Genomic DNA, 16,383 nt, shown 5'->3' with positions numbered 1-16,383 from the left:
CATAAACGTCCACTTTGTATCTGTTGGAAATTAGAAGCCAGGAAATACAGTTATCTGGCTTCTAATTTCATAAAGATAAAGAAGAAGATAAACTTGTGTAAAAAGAAAACAATATTATTAATTGAACTCAATTAAAACATACAGCTAACCTTCCCTTTTATAAGTTTTGAAGGGATAACTGACAACAACAGTCACAAGAAGTTACAAAATAATAAAATAGAAAAAAACTTCTATTTGAGTTTATCTCAAACTGAAATTCTTCTATCATGCCTCTACCAAAAGATTCATACTTCAACCGTATCATCTCAAGCATGTTCTTTGGATGGTGTGCGGAGATCGCTTATGAGTTTGGTTTGTTTCATGCTATATTTATTGCAGGTGGTGGCTTTGGCTTTGCTTGTTACTACTCCTTGTGGCTAAAACTTCCTCATAGCAACTCAGATTCTGATGAATTAGAGTTGCCTGATTTTCCTGAAGCTTCTACTCTTCATGTTACTCAGATGTCAGATACTGTAAGAGCTGCTGATGGGAGTGATTCTTTTTCAGTTTTTGTGAAGAAAGTGTTTCCTCTTTGGGTCAAAGCTGATGCAATTTTGGTTAACACAGTTGAGGAATTTGACAAGACAGGATTAAACTATTTCAGGAGAAAAATCGGCCGACCGGTTTGGCCTGTTGGGCCTGTTCTTTTCTCTTCAGGAAACAAAGCTCGAGCTGGTAAAGAGTTTGGTCTATCACAAGAGATTTGCAAAAATTGGCTTGATAAAAAACCTTCTTGTTCAGTTCTCTATGTGTCATTTGGGTCACAGAACACCATATCTTCATCACAAATGATGCAATTGGCAATGGCTTTAGAAGCTTGTGGCAAGAATTTTATATGGGTTGTGAGACCACCAATTGGCTTTGACATAAACTCAGAATTTAAAGCCAATGAATGGTTGCCTGAAGGATTTGAAGAAAGGATCAGAGACTCAGGCCGTGGACTAGTAGTTCATACATGGGCACCCCAAGTGGAGATTTTATCTCACAAATCTTTATCTGCATTTTTGAGTCATTGTGGCTGGAACTCTGTGCTTGAATCACTGAGCCGCGGAGTGCCGATGATTGGGTGGCCAATGGCGGCAGAGCAGTTCTATAATGTGAAGTTGTTGGAAGAGAAGATTGGAGTATGTGTGGAGGTTGCTAGAGGGAAGAACTGTGAGATTTTTCATGAGGAAATAGTGGCGAAAATTGAGTTGGTGATGAATGAGAGTGAGAAAGGAAAGGAAATGAGAAAGAAAGCTTGGGAAATTAAGGAGATTATTAACAATGCAACCAAAGATGAGGAAAATTTTAAAGGGTCATCTATGGAAGCCATGGATCAATTCTTGAATGCTGCATCGAAGCTAAGGGGAGAAGACAAAGGGGAAATCCATGGAGCTCCTCTGTCAGTTCATGAAGAAAAATCTTGCATTTGCATTAATTAAATAACATCAAAGAAAGTAATACTGTCTCTAATCAACTGTACTTTGTAAGATCCCTATTACTATGATTAAGAGTGAGCTTGCCCAAGATTATAATTAATTTTCCTTTAGGTAAACTATTGCATATATTTTAAATTTGTGAATTAATTTACAATCATTCATCTATGGCGGGAAATGCTTTCATTTCTAAGTCAAGAATTTGATATTAGAATTTTACGCTCCGACCTTTCAGAAAGAAGAGATATAGAGTGAAATTTGTGACCACATGCTCTCAGACCCCAGCTTAATAATAATTCACCCTGCAGGTTACTTCACTGTCCTCTCCTTTCTTCAGAATTGATCCTCTTCCTGTATTTCTTCCTCTTTTATTCTCAATACAACAACGGTACAAACAAAAGTAAGCATTGTAATATTATCATTAATGGCATATGGTTCCTTTACTTGCATTGGCTCTTCTCATAGAGATAAAAAGGAAACAGAGCAGAGGAGCTTGGCTTGAGAAGCTTTGACTGGTGTATTTTAGAGACTAATTTTGGCCGACAGGTTTTGTCTATTGGGACCTATTATAAAAAAAAAGCTGTGGTTCTGTCAAAGAGGAAATTACTGCATGACCTTAGACTACCAATTTAAATTTGTGACTGGGCCGGGACTAATTTAGGAAAAAGACAGTGGCTATTAGCATCACTTATTATTATTTTCTGTTTTGAGGTTTTCGAAGAAATGGGATGTTTATATTAGTTGAGCTTGGTCGCACGTATAATTTAGTGATTGATAGTAATTAATTTAAAAAATTACGTGATAATAATATATTAATTGATGTTACGTAATAACTTTATCTTTTCATACCAATCTAATAATGTTATTAGATCAATGTTATGCCCGGGAAATAAAGAGTTGACGTGGAGTTACGTGACGAGATGTGGCCTGCTCCCGTCAGAATGATAAGCGCACGTCAGGCCTGCCATGCACCCTGGAGCTCCCACGTGTCCGCTTATCTGCTCCAAATCGGGTAAAATCAGCTTCGGAAGTGGGTAATGGGACGTAAAGCCTGATTATGTTCTGACATTCACACCAACCCAAGGATTTAATGATGATTACACACATTCAGCTTGGTATAAGAAGAGGAAGACCCCTTCATTAAGGGGATTCGATCATTTTGACATTTAATCTCTCTCTCAAAAAGGCTCTGTATTCTACTTTTCAATCATTTTTAAGTCAGTCCGCTTTAGCGACATGACCCACCATATTAATACATATCAGTGGATGTAGGATTTGCTACCTTAGCATCTGAACCACTTTAAAAGCTCTCATCGCATTTATTTCCTTTTTATTCAAGATCACGTGTACTTCTTGATCAATCAACGTTGTCCACGTGTCAGTTGGTTGGTGTCCAAAATCACGCATCAACAATCAATATATTGATTGTTACATTTTTCCTGGATTAGGATGTGACAATATAAGGTGTTGTGTATGGAAATTAGATTATAATTTGTTGCATTATTTTGGTGGCATGAATTGAGAAAAAAAGAGCATGGACATGACATAGGTAGGGTTTCGAAAAAAGTGAAAGTAACGATAATGATAGAAGGGGAGTACATAAAATTACAAAGATTTGCTTAGTTACTGATAGGAACCCATTCCCAAATTGATATGAATTGGTTGAATAATAAATTTTTGATAGGAATTGGGATAGACAGTAGTCCTTTTATGAGCTTAGATATAATTCTCTTTGGAAAATCGGCTTGCTAAGGGAGGGTGCCCAAGCCCTTATAAACCACATGCACACCCCTTTTCCCTTTCAAGGCAGGATCCTAATACACTACCACGCTTCTACAACTGACATCTACATTGGCCTCTTTACCTCCGTCGGCCTCTTTATCCATTGGGTGACTATGCAGATCCCCTTTCCCTCTAGCCTCCATACCCTTTCTTGGGGTAGTAGCCCGAGCCCAATGTCAGCCTGTCATGTAGGCAACGTCCATGTGGGCGCATGATTATGCTTTGATACTATTTGATAGGAATCCATTCCCAAATTGATATGAATTGGTTGGATAGTGAGCATTTTATAGGAATTGAGTTAGGCAGTGGTCCTTTTGTGGGCTTGGGTAGAACTCTCTTTGTAAAATCGGCTTGTCAAGAGAGGGTGTCCAAGCCCTTAAAAACCACAATTCTCTAAGGCCCTACCAATAAATCCAAATCATGAGGCTTCACTAACTTGTTTCCTAGAATTATTAATTAATAATTTTTTGGACTTGTTGATATATAATTTAAATGTAATTTTTTTTTTTTTAAAGATACGACAAATATTATAAAAATAAGTTGGTTGAAATGAATCAAAATGTTTTTAAAAACATTTTTTTTTTTTGGATATAATCCTTCAAACCAGTGAAAAAAAAACAATTAAAAATTGTTTTCACAATATTTTTTGTTTTTTTTTTGTTTTTTTATTAAAAACAAATTTTGAATATTATATCAAACACATTTTCAAATAATAAAAATAGTAAGATACAACTCAAAATTTTGAATTATGTTTTAATTGAATCACACAAGCTTTTAATTTTCTTATCAATGTAGTTTAGTTATAATTTATTTGGCAAGCTTGGACTAATGTGTTTTAGGAGAAAATTCGGCCTACATATTCGGCCAGTTGGGCCTGTTCTTTTGACTCCAGGAAGCCAAACGCAAAGCAATAGAGAATCTCCGGAGAGTGCAAAAATTGGTTTGATAAGAAACGTCTCTGTTCAGTTCTCTGTGTTCCATTTGGTTCACAGAACACGATATTTGCATCAAAATGATGCAATTCGCAATGGCTTTAGAGGGCTGTGGCAATAATTTCATTTGGGTTGTTATGTCACCATTAGGCTTTGACATAAACTCTGAATTTAAAGCCAATGAATGGCTGCCTGAAGGATTTGAAGAAAGAATCGAAGAATCTGGACGAGGGCTGTCATTCCTCCCTCTCGCAAACTCCACACAAACGTCAGTTTCTTCCTCCAGCAACTTCACATTGTAAAACAGCTCTGTCAACAATGGCCACCCAATTATTGGCACCCCATGGCTCAGTGCTTCAATCACAGAGTTCCATCTGCAGTGACACAAAAATACGGATAAAGATTTATGAGATATCGTGTTACGATTTTTCGCACCAACGAGAAGTATGTGAGCCTTCTAGGGGAGTTTGCGTAAAGGGTCTGTGCCAAACCCTGAAATATGACATTGAATTTGTGGGCGATAATAACGATAACACGTGCAATTAAAAAAAAAGAGAATAGACAAAGAATAATTTTAAAATGGTTCAGATGCAAGGTGCAAATCCTACCTATACCGTTATCTTATTGATGTGTTGATGCGTTTACAAAAGATATTTATTCTCAAGAGAGATAATTGCTCTTTAGCTATTGAGAAAATGAAATTCTTGATTCTTGATTCTTGATTTGGGGTGAGAGACCCCTATTTATATTGTTGGATGGGTGATCTTACTCATGAAGCAACCCTCTAACTGCATGATATGTGGCCTGACAAACAGCCCTTATTAGAGACTTAACGGTGAAGTAGTCATCTCATAAGGTGTCACACTACATGGATGATAGCTCAATCTTGAACCTTATTATTGAAGCAATCTTTAGTAGCCTTACAAGTGAAGTTACTCTTTCTATTTGAGACACGTAACCTAGATAGATGCATAGTCATGAGACCCGTGGAGAGAATGAATGCTCTAGTTTGCTTAGTCACTCTGTCGAGAATTCATGCCCTGTGATTTTATGTATAACAAGATAAAAATATCAACCTGAGGAAATGTAGGGAAATTAAGGAGATAATTAACACAGCCATCAAAGATGAATCAAATTCAAAATGGTCTTCTACAAAAGCCGTAGATCAATTCTTGGATGCATTGAAGACAAAAAGAAGATCCAACAATGATGTTTAAGCACTATATGATTTTATAATGGATTAAGTTTGAATCAAGATCATGAATGTATAAACTCATATATGCGCAGCAGATGCCTACATGTATCATAATGTCAATGTGATCATGTATTTTTTTGGTCGTAAATTAAGAAAGATGATCATGAATATTTAACTTGTTCCTCTTTTAATAGTGTAACAAGCACTATAAGAAAGATTAATTGGTTCAGAGAATGCTCTTGATGCAAGAATTTAGAAAAGAAACATAATCAGGCACTCTATAATTCATGATAACCTTGAAATGAGCTGTTAACAAGCAGAAAAAAACTAACCCTGTTTTCCTGGAAAAGAAGTGTTGATTTATTAGAACACACCGAATTCCCAACAGTGCTTAAATATTGGGCCTAGTTTTAAGCGGGATTCTCCTTCTATAATTTATTGGCAGATACATGTATGTATACTTACATTAGTTCGCTTCCCCTGCATCCGAATGTCTCCATTCTTTTTAAAATGCAGACTTAAAAAGTTTTATGAGTATTAGTCAATCTTACATGTGAAAGTTGACTGAAGTTTATTAGACTTCTTATTTTTTTTGTCCCTAAAAAAAAAAATCAAAATCAAAATTTACAGATCACACGTCCAAGCATTAACTCAAATGTTTTGAAAATAGCGTGTTTTTGGATTAGACCCATTATCAAAGCTCAAGTATGAGAAATGAGTTCATCCAAGTTTTGTTCAATGAGTGGTGGAGATTTATCGGAGAGGCTAAATGGTGGCAAGCAAATAAGTGATTATGGTTTGGCTGAAGAATCTCTTTATGAACAAGTGAAATGAGTGGTAGAGGTTTAGCCAAACAAATAATAAGTCTTGATTTGGTCAAGCGGTGGACAAGTGGAGTGAGTGGTGGAGATTTAGCCAAATAGTTAAATGATAGCCAAGTTCTGAGTGAGTGGTCATAGTTCAGCTAAGCGGTCACTTTGTGGCCAAGCGAAATGGGTGGCTACAGTTCACTCTTGAAGGCTACAAATGGAGGGCTTTGATTATGCTTTCAAGTATACTAAGGAGAAGGAGAAGAAAATTAGAGCGAAATGTAAAACTTACGATTACTAACGTTGATAATTGATTTTCGTTAAATATAATTTAGTTTTGAAGATTAATAGTCCATATTTATTGCTTCAGTTTTTCAAACGTTTTTTTGTTTAACCATTGATTGAGATTTATGACAGCCATTAAGCAATGCAATTGATAGCTTGATGAAAGCTTGACTATATATAATGTTTTGGTCCCTAAGCTTAAGTACTCAACAAAAAATACACCATCAATATTAGAGTGTCTTGAGAGCTTAGAAGAGTCAAAATACAGTTTCGTGAGTTTGTTTTAATGGCTGGAGGTAATTCTTGATTCTTGATTTATAGTCTAAGAACATTGTATTATTTGTATTTCTGTTTAGATTACAAATAAGTTTCTTACAGTTGATATCAGAGCATGCTTCTTTACTTGGAGATCATGGGTTCAAGTCCCAGAACTGTTAGATTTAATTTTTTTTTAATTGACAGGTAAACGACATGTCGTTTTCAAGACTTAAGGAAAGCTGACATGTCATTAATCTTGGGCTCCAGTTGTCTTCAACCTTTGATTGGATCTATAACCGGATACCTGACGTGAAAATGACCCAGTAGCCAAACTCGGGTGAAAATCCACCATTTAAACGCCAAAATAATTGCTTCAAAGCCCTGAAATGATAGAAATCCAATTTCCTAATGATTTATAACATTTATTTTCATTAAAAACAACTAAAAAACAAATTTTTATTTAAAAAAAAAAATTTCAAACAGCCATGAGCAAAGAGCTTCAAAAATTTCTTTTGCAAAACATCAAGGCAGAGGTATTATATGGCTTTGATAGCAACGGTAAGAAACTTATCTACAATCTAAACAAAAATATAAAGAATACAAGTAGTCCTTGACTGCTACTTCCCCTATGAAAGCTGGTTCGTTTCTTGTTTTGAGACTACTTCACATGGTGTATGGTTAAAGAGTTTCATATCTGGGCTTAAAATTATGAATTCCATTTCTAAACCATTGAGAATATACTGCGATAATTCAGTTGCTGTCTTTATGGCTAAGAACAACAAAAGTGGAAGTCGAAGTAAACACATTGACATTAAGTACTTAACCATAAGAGAGCGTGTAACGCCCCACTTGAGGTACGTAGTTGTTGTTTCTTCTTTCGCTCTTATGGTAAGATTGTTTGATTGAGTGTTGTGATGAATGTTTGCCCTGAAATTGGTTGAAAATAGAAGAAGTTCAGTGTACCAAGCTTCGCCAGGGCGAAGAATAGTCTTCGCCGCGACGAAGATGTGTTGAAACCATGGGGAAACTCTCTGGACAGTTTCGCCGCGGCGACAGAAGTTTCTTCGCCGCGGCGACAGGCCGTTTAAAATATTTGTTGAGTTTTAGATATTTTCTTCCCTAAGGGCAATTTGACCTTTCTACCCTTAATTAGCAAGAAAAGTGGGGAGTTATTTGTAAGGATTTTTCATGGAGAATATGTTGTTATGGGGGTGAGTTTGTAATGAATCAAAGGATATAGATGGAATTCCCAAAGAAGAGTAAGGGCAAAATGGGAATGCTTTGGTATAAAGTTCATTAAAAGGAATTAAGAGTTAGCAAACCCTCATTCTTCTTCTCCAAAAACGCAGCTCTCCATCCTTACTCCTCTCAACTTTTCTTTCTTTTGATCAAGGAGTTCCAAGGGGTTTTTGAAGTGATTTGGGGTAGAAAATCAACCTAAGGCTTCCTAAGGTAAGGATTCCTACTTAAGTTGTGTGATTTGTGAGTTTTAGTTTATATTGAAGTTTGAGGGTTTTTGTTCTTTTGGTTATGAGTAGAGAAAAAGTCAAGCAAACCAAGTGAAAGGAAGAGTTGGTGAAGTCTCTCCATAACAAGGTAAGTGAATCCCAACCCAAGTTGAGATTTAAGAATTTTCTTGATTAGGGTTTTGATAGAAATGATGTATGTATGTGATATACATGTGATATGCCATGTATGGAGGCTTAAATAGAGATTTCTATGCCTTGTGATTGTTTATACTTTGCAAATATGAGAAATGAGTTGTTGGGTTGGAAAGGTAGTTTGAGATGGAATTGAAGGGGTATTGTGGATCCCTTTTTGGAAGTGTTTTCTTTGACAGGTTTTATGGTTATGTGAAGGGGTTTCTCCCCATTTTGGATGGTTAGAAAAAGTTTTAGAATCATTGCTATAGTAGAGTTTTATAATGCACTTGAGTTGTTTGATGAAATGCCTAATAGAGGTTTGAGTATGAGTAGTGAACCTTAATTCTTGCAACATTGCATGTTGGCATTTCATAAGTGCATTGGTGGAGATGAACCATCCATAGGCACTAATTGTGCATTGAAAAGTGACCTAAGAAAGTGTAGGAAACTTGTGTATGCAATTACCCTATGAGTAGAGAGCTTGGTGGATGCAACTACTCTAAGGGTAGAGAGAATGAAAAATGCTAGAATAGAGTGAATTAGAAGAGTAGAATAGATGGGTTGATGCTTTGTGATCATCACCCGATAGTTATGGGAATCGGGTTGATGCTTTGTGATCACCACCCGAATAGCCCTTAGAGATGGGTCGATGCTTTGTGATCGTCACCCGATGAGTAGTAGAAACGGGTGGATGCTTTGTGATCCCCACCCGGTTAGTCATTAGAGAAAGGGTTGATGCTTTGTGATCATCATCCGACATTTATTAGAGGTGGGTTGATGCTTTGTGATCATCACCCGACAGTGATTAGAGACGGGTTAATGCTTGGTGATCGTTACCCAAAAGTCATGAGAAACGGGTAGGTGCTAGGTGGTCTCCACCCGATAGTTAGGAAAACCGAGTAGGTGCTTTGTGATCCCCACTCGGTAGTCACTAAGAACGGGTTGGTACTGTGTGAATTCCACCCGATAGTCATGGAGAGTGAGATGGTGCTGTGTGAACGCCATCCGGCCGTACCTCCGGTAAGATGAGGCCATGATGTTTAGTAGAAACAGAAATAGAAACAGAAATAGTATAAGGAAAGAATTAAGAGTTATACATACGGGGACAGACAGATAGAGGGTTTTACTTACTGAGCATTATTTTGTGCTCACCCCGTTATTTTCCTTTGTGGATGCAGGATCTAGGTGATGATGCAGTCGGAGGGGCGTCGGCAAGCGAAGAGAAATAGCTACACTGTTTCCCCTGTTTTATCTTTTTAAAATGCATTTTTGTAAACAGTACTCTTTGTGTATAAAAGACATATGAATTATAATGAAAAGAAAGTTTTGGGCCCAATTTTATATTGTTATTATGCATGCATTGTACTAGTTTCCAGCAGTTGTTACAGAGCGTGTTAAGGAAACAAAAAGTGGTCATTGAGCACATAAGTACTGAATTGATGATCGTTGATCCTTTGACTGAAGGCATGCCACCATTGAAATTCAAGGATCATGTAGAAAAAATGAGACTTCATTCCATTATGTAGTTGTGTATACAATGTTTGAATAAAACTCTTATTTACATGTTTTCTCATATTCATGTGCACTTAATTTCATTTTAGAAAATTCATCTGTAGGACCAATAATAAACATAGGGTTTATTCATTAAGTAAGGTTGTCATATATAAAGTAAACTTGAGAAATCAAATGCATTGTAGTACATGAAAGATAATACTCATTTTTTTGAGGACTTGTCACCATGATTCGTGTATTTGTTTTTTAATGAAATAATAGTTAAACTTGTAGACTAAGTGAGAGAATGTAAAACTTACGTTACTCATGTAACGTTGATAATTGATTTTCATTAAATATAAATCAGTTTTGAAGATTAATGGTCCACATTTGTTGCTTCAGTTTTTCAAACGTTTTTTTGTTTAATCATTGATTGAGATTTATGGCACCATTAAGTAATGTCATTAAGAGCTTGATGGAAGCTCGACTATATATAATATTTTGGTCCCTAAGCTCAAGTACTCAACTAAAAATACGCTATCAATATTAGAGTGTCTTGAAAGCTTAGAAGAGCCAAAATATAGCTTCGTGAGTTTGTTTTAATGGCCGAAGGTAATCCTTTGATTCTTGGTTTATAGTCTAATAATATTATATTTTTTGTATTTATGTTAAGTCTCTTATACGAAATGGGTGGCTACAGTTCACGCTGAATCAAGTAGTTCACTCTTGAATCATGATACTGTCAAGTGTCACGAACTTGGCCGCAGGTCATATTTGTGTATTTAAGTGAAACTTTATCTATGATAATATAAGATCAGAAACAAAATGAGAAGTGATAAAAAGTAGAAAAACAGAGAAACAAACAAAATCTAAAGATTCAACAAAACAAGCGAAACGACTTTCTGCAGATTCTTTCCTTTACGTTTCCGGCAGAGCTAACAGGACCGCCTACAAGTTAGCCATTAATTAAATGTCTTTCACCCCCATCCCCTATTTCTTCACACTACAACAAACTTGCCAATAAATCTAGATCGGATTGACCTTAGTATACTCATCTCTTCTTCATCCTCATCTTCCGGTTCTTGCTTTCTGATCATCAACACAACAATGGCACAAAAGAAAGAGAACATAGTGATCAGGGGCGGATCCAAAGTGTATTAAGGGTGGGCCATGGCCCACCCTCAATTTTTAAAAAATAAAAATTAAATACATTTTTTCATTTAGTTTGACTTTGGCCCACCCTTAATTTTTATTGTCAAATATTAAAAAATTGTGCCCACTCTCAATTTTAGAACTAAAAATTTTTGTTTGGCCCACCCTAATAAAGATTTCTGGATCCGCCCCTGATAGTGATGTTTCCTTTCATGGCACAAGGTCATATCAACCCTTTCCTAGCTTTAGCCCTCCGTATAGAAAAGACAAAGAAATTCACCATAACTTTTGTTAACACCCCTTTGAACATCAAGAAACTCAGATCATTTCTCCCTTCAAACTCCTCCATTCATCTCCTTGAAATCCCTTTTAATAGCTCAGATCATGACCTCCCTCCTAATTCTGAAAACATGGATTCTCTTCCATACCATTTTCTTATCAATCTCTTTCAAGCTTCTTTGTCATTGAAACCCCATTTCAGGAAACTTATCTCTAATCTTATCCATCAACAAAATGGACAAAAAAGGGTTTGTATCATCTCAGACATGTTCCTAGGATGGTGCCAAGAGATAGCTCAAGAGTTTGGCGTCTTTCATGCCATATTTATTAGTGGTGGTGGTTTTGGCTTTGCTTGTTTCTACTCTTTGTGGGTAAACCTACCCCATCGGAGCACAGATTCTGAAGAATTTGTCTTGCCGGATTTTCCTGAAGCTTCTGTATTTCATGTTACTCAAATGACAGATGTTTTGAGATCTGCGGATGGTAGTGATTCATATTCAAGCTTTCTAAGGAAAGCGCTTTCTCAATGGAGTAAAGCTGATGGAATATTGTTCAACACAGTAGAGGAGATTGACAAGCTTGGACTAACGCATTTTAGGAGAAAATTTGGTCGACAGGTTTGGCCTGTTGGGCCTGTTCTTTTGACCCCGGGAAGCCAAGCTCGAAGCAGAAGAGATTTTGGAATCTCTCCAGAGGAATGTAAAAATTGGCTTGATAAGAAACCTTCTTGTTCAGTTATCTATGTTTCATTTGGTTCAATGAACACAATATCAGCATCACAAATGATGCAATTGGCAATGGCTTTAGAGGGTTGTGGCAAGAATTTCATTTGGGTTGTTAGGCCACCATTAGGCTTTGACATAAACTCTGAATTTAGAGCAAATGAATGGCTGCCTGAAGGATTTGAAGAAAAAATCAAAGTCTCAGGACGAGGGCTGTTAGTTCATAAATGGGCACCCCAGGTAGAGATTTTATCTCATAAATCTTTATCTGCATTTTTGAGTCATTGTGGATGGAACTCTGTGCTTGAATCACTGAGCCATGGCGTGCCAATGATAGGGTGGCCAGTGGCAGCAGAGCAGTTTTATAATGTAAAATTGTTGGAAGACATGATTGGAGTATGTGTGGAGGTTGCAAGAGGGAAGAGGAGTGAGGTTTTTCATGAAGATATAGTGGAAAAAATTGAGTTGGTGATGAATGAGAGAGAGAAGGGAAAGGAAATGAGAGAGAAAGCTTTACAAATTAAGGAGATAATTAACAATGCTATCAAAGATGAGGAAAATTTTAAAGGGTCATCTATGGAAGCCATGGATCAATTCTTGGACGCTGCATTGAAGCTGAGGGGAGAAGACAAAGGGAAAATCCATGGAGCTCCTTCGTCAGGTTATGAAGAAAAATATTGCATTTGAAAAACAGAAAAAACAGCCAATAATTTCTCTTCTCAACTCCACTTGGAAGATCATGTTCCAGGGGAATGAGGAGATCCAGTAATTCGTTTTCCTTTCCTTAAATTATTGTATCAATTTTAATTTGTGAGTTAATTTATCATCATTCATGATTCTTTTATCTAAAAATTACTAAATCGATGTTAAAATTATAAGCTTTCACCTTTAATTTACAAATAAGAGAAGATATAGTATATAAATTTTAATTTGTTCAACACACTCGTGTTCTCCACTCACACTTCGTTTAATTCGTTGAGCTAATATTTTTTTTCATATCCAAAGTTGTTTGGACCAGTTTGTACACACTTTAACTAAGGGATCTTGAAGTTATCGATTAGGTAAGTCTCCAATGGCTATCCCTTATTAGTAGTTGTGGGGATTTGACTCAGGACCTCTTGAATAAAACACTTAATAGTCCTAAGTGAATTGTATACTTACCAAGAGGTAGTTCACTCATATTTCACTAATGCCTTTTTTTTATTTTAATGATCGGGAGAGTCTGGGCTAATTTACGCATACCTCAACTAATCCCTCGAGACCCTAGAATTATCGGTCGAGAAGAGTTCTAGTAGCTACCCTTATTAGTAACCGAGGAGGGACTCGAACTCAAAATCTTTTGAATAATACACTTAAAAATTTCTATCGAACCACTCAACCCTTAAAGATAGTTGACTAGCACTATTTTCTCAGTACACTCAAATGTCACTGAACTTTTCTTTATTTTTTTGCACTCAAATTTTAACAAGATTCAATGCACTCAGTTACTTTTTAGAATAGTTTCGGATTGATGTATCTTTCAAATTATTTTGTCATGGGAGTGCTAGCAACACCTCTTTGTTAGGTTTTTTTTTTTTTTTTTTTTTTTTTTTTTTTTTTTTTTTTTTTTTTTTTTTTTTTTTTTTTTTTTTTTTTTTTTTTTTTTATTTTTGATCGGGATGGTGTCCAAACTAATTTGCGTGTATCTCAATTAATCATTTAGGTTTTGAAGTTGACAGTTAGAAAAATTCTCTTAGTGATTACCCTTATTAGCAATCTAGGTGGATTCTTGCTCCCCTTTTTACTCTCTCACTTTCATTGTGGCACATGTACAAGAGAAAAAAATACTAACGGTAAGTAACATCACATGCAGAATGTGAGTGAGAGAGTGAGAAAGAGATTGTATTTATCATCTCTTTCACATGGATATTGGCTATATATGTATAAGAACAAGGGTCAAACTAATTAACTACACGTTTTATATGTTACAAACTACAATTAAAGAATAATTATCTTATAAAGGTTAAATGGAGATTAGAATACATTTTTAAGAATTGAAGTGGGGCATCAGTTAGTCGATTTAATCAGGTGGAGGGTCCACAAAGTCTAATTTGCTTGTTCTGAGGTTGAAGTTAGCGAAGTTAAAACCCAGGCCTCGGCCAGGCCGGTTTTTTTTTTTTTTTTCCTAGCAAGCCCGGGTTTGGTTACAAAAATGGGTTTTTTGTTTTAAATTTTATTAAACAGTGGGGGTTATAGAATTTATTAGGGGTTAAAATAATTTAAATAATAAAAAGGCTGCATGTAATTTTTAGGGGGTCTGTCAAAACGCTTTAAAGCTTTTCTGAATTTTACACAAGGGGCTATCTGTAATTTGAAATAATTTATAAAATATACCCAGAGCTGGGGGGCCGGATTTTCTTACCAAAGCCCTGGCCCTTTTTTTTACACCCTAGGCTATGAAGTCCATTTTCCAAAATTAAAAATACAGCTCAGATACATCTCCCTTCACATCGCATTACCAAAAAAAAAAAAAAAAAAAAAAAAAAAAAAAAAAATTCCTCTAAGCTCAAGACTACATATATATATATATAATATTATATATATTATTAATTATATATAATATATGCAGTAAAACCTTTCTATAGTTTAATTTGGGATCAAACTAATTTATTACTTAAGGAGGTTATAACTAATAAATGTGTAGTTAGAAAAAACTATTTTGATTTCTTATTTTATAATTCATGTTTTAGTAGTATGTATTAGGACTTCAATTAATTGTTTTAGTAGTATTAGGATTTCTATTTACTTTTAAATTACTTGTTTCTTATTTTATAATTATGTTTTGGTAGTAATGGATTTCCTATTTACTTTTAATATTACTTGATTTCCTATTTTAAAATTCATGTTTGGTAGTACTAGGATTTCAATTCATATTTTAGTATTAGGAGAATTTCAATTCATGTTTAGTAGTAATATTAGAATTTCTTATTTATTATCCTAGTAGAATTATGATTAGCCTGCTCTAAATAAGGTTGTTATGTTTCACTTATTAAATCCAGTTTTCAATAAAATCTTCCACCAATTCAAGTGATCCTTCTTGTTCCTTAGCAATCAATCATGCCACCCAAAGTTAATACACGAACTCAATTGAATGAAAGTATTCGTGTGAATTGTGCAAAATGAAAGAATCAAACCCTAGTTGGAAGCAGAAAGATCTTGAAGTGGTTAGAGATACTCATGGTCTAAGGTATTACAAGCAGCAATATCTAAGACAACCAAACGACAGCTGACCTCCTTCAAGAGAAGGATTGTTGAACCCAAACACAAAACATGCAAGATGGTAAAGTACCTAGCAATGGAGTCTCCCTCCATGAATGGTTTGTATGCCATCAAGAGCATGTCATTATGAATGGTGATTGTTAAAAGAGAAGGGAAATATTTTTCTAAGAAAACTCTACCAAAGCTACCTCGTTGGATTTTCAAATTGATGGTTGGAAAGTTCAAGCAACGACATGCAATTCATTCCTTTCGTCGGTTTGGAGGAAAGCTGTCAGTAATTGGAGAAAATTGAAGCTGGTTTGCCATCAATAAGAGAGGAATAAGACAAATGGACTTGGAAGAACATTTATAATATGGATGAAACTGGCTTATTTTATCAAGTGCAAGCCGATAACTCTCTTGCAACAAAGCAGTTGGAGGGTTGAAAGCAAAACAAAGAGAGGATTACAATTGTTATTTGTTGCAATGGCGATGGCTCTGACAAACTTCCGCTTTGGGTCATCGGTAAGCTTCTTAATCCAAGATGCTTTAATAATGTTAACCGTGATAACCTCAATTGCAAGTATCGAGCGAATTCAAATGCATGGATGACATCTTTGTTTTTTATGGAATAGCTTAAGTGGTTTGATAGCCGTTTGGATAGAAATGTCTTGCTTATATTGGATAATTGTACCGCACATGGCAAAAAGGAGAATCTCCCCCCACTTCATCACACAATTGTTCTGTTCCTACCACCAGCTAGCACTTCCAAAATCCAGCCATGTGATGCGGGCATTATTAGAAATTTCAAAGGTTATTATCGGCAGCGCTTTAATCGCTTACTTTTAAAATGGGTAGAAGATCATGTCTTGGAACCAGAAAAGATAAGTATCCTTGATGGAATTGTAAATGTAGTTGTTGCATGGTCAGTTGATATGACGCCACAGACAATTATCAATTGTTTTAAGCATTGCAAAATTAGGACCTCCGATATCGATGAATTGCAAGTTACAAATGAAGTAGATGAAGAGAATAGAAAAGTCATTGCAGAATTAAGTGATCAAATTCGACAACTTCACTACACTAATCGAATGGATATTAATGTCTTCCTGGATCATCCAAATGAGCAATAAGTTGTATA

At 35.6% G+C, this 16,383-nt stretch overlaps 2 protein-coding genes across 2 annotated transcripts; both read left to right on the top strand.

Annotated features, from left to right (window-relative positions):
* The first annotated feature begins 266 nt into the window (after nucleotides 1–266).
* On the top strand, nucleotides 267–1,586 carry LOC116116019 (UDP-glycosyltransferase 92A1-like). The gene has a single exon (XM_031402122.1). The coding sequence runs from the start codon at nucleotides 267–269 to the stop codon at nucleotides 1,461–1,463; it is 1,197 nt and encodes a 398-aa protein (XP_031257982.1). The 3' UTR covers nucleotides 1,464–1,586.
* A 9,618-nt stretch (nucleotides 1,587–11,204) lies between these two features.
* LOC116116051 (UDP-glycosyltransferase 92A1-like) lies at nucleotides 11,205–12,828 on the top strand. The gene has a single exon (XM_031402153.1). It carries the CDS (start codon nucleotides 11,205–11,207, stop codon nucleotides 12,690–12,692), a length of 1,488 nt encoding a protein of 495 aa, XP_031258013.1. The 3' UTR covers nucleotides 12,693–12,828.
* The last annotated feature ends 3,555 nt before the right edge of the window (nucleotides 12,829–16,383 follow it).

This window comes from Pistacia vera, unplaced genomic scaffold, assembly GCF_008641045.1.
Source record: "Pistacia vera cultivar Batoury unplaced genomic scaffold, PisVer_v2 Contig76, whole genome shotgun sequence".
Classification (NCBI taxonomy): domain Eukaryota; kingdom Viridiplantae; phylum Streptophyta; class Magnoliopsida; order Sapindales; family Anacardiaceae; genus Pistacia; species Pistacia vera.
Note: the sequence above shows the minus strand (reverse complement) of the source record. Positions and strands in the feature narration are given on the sequence as shown.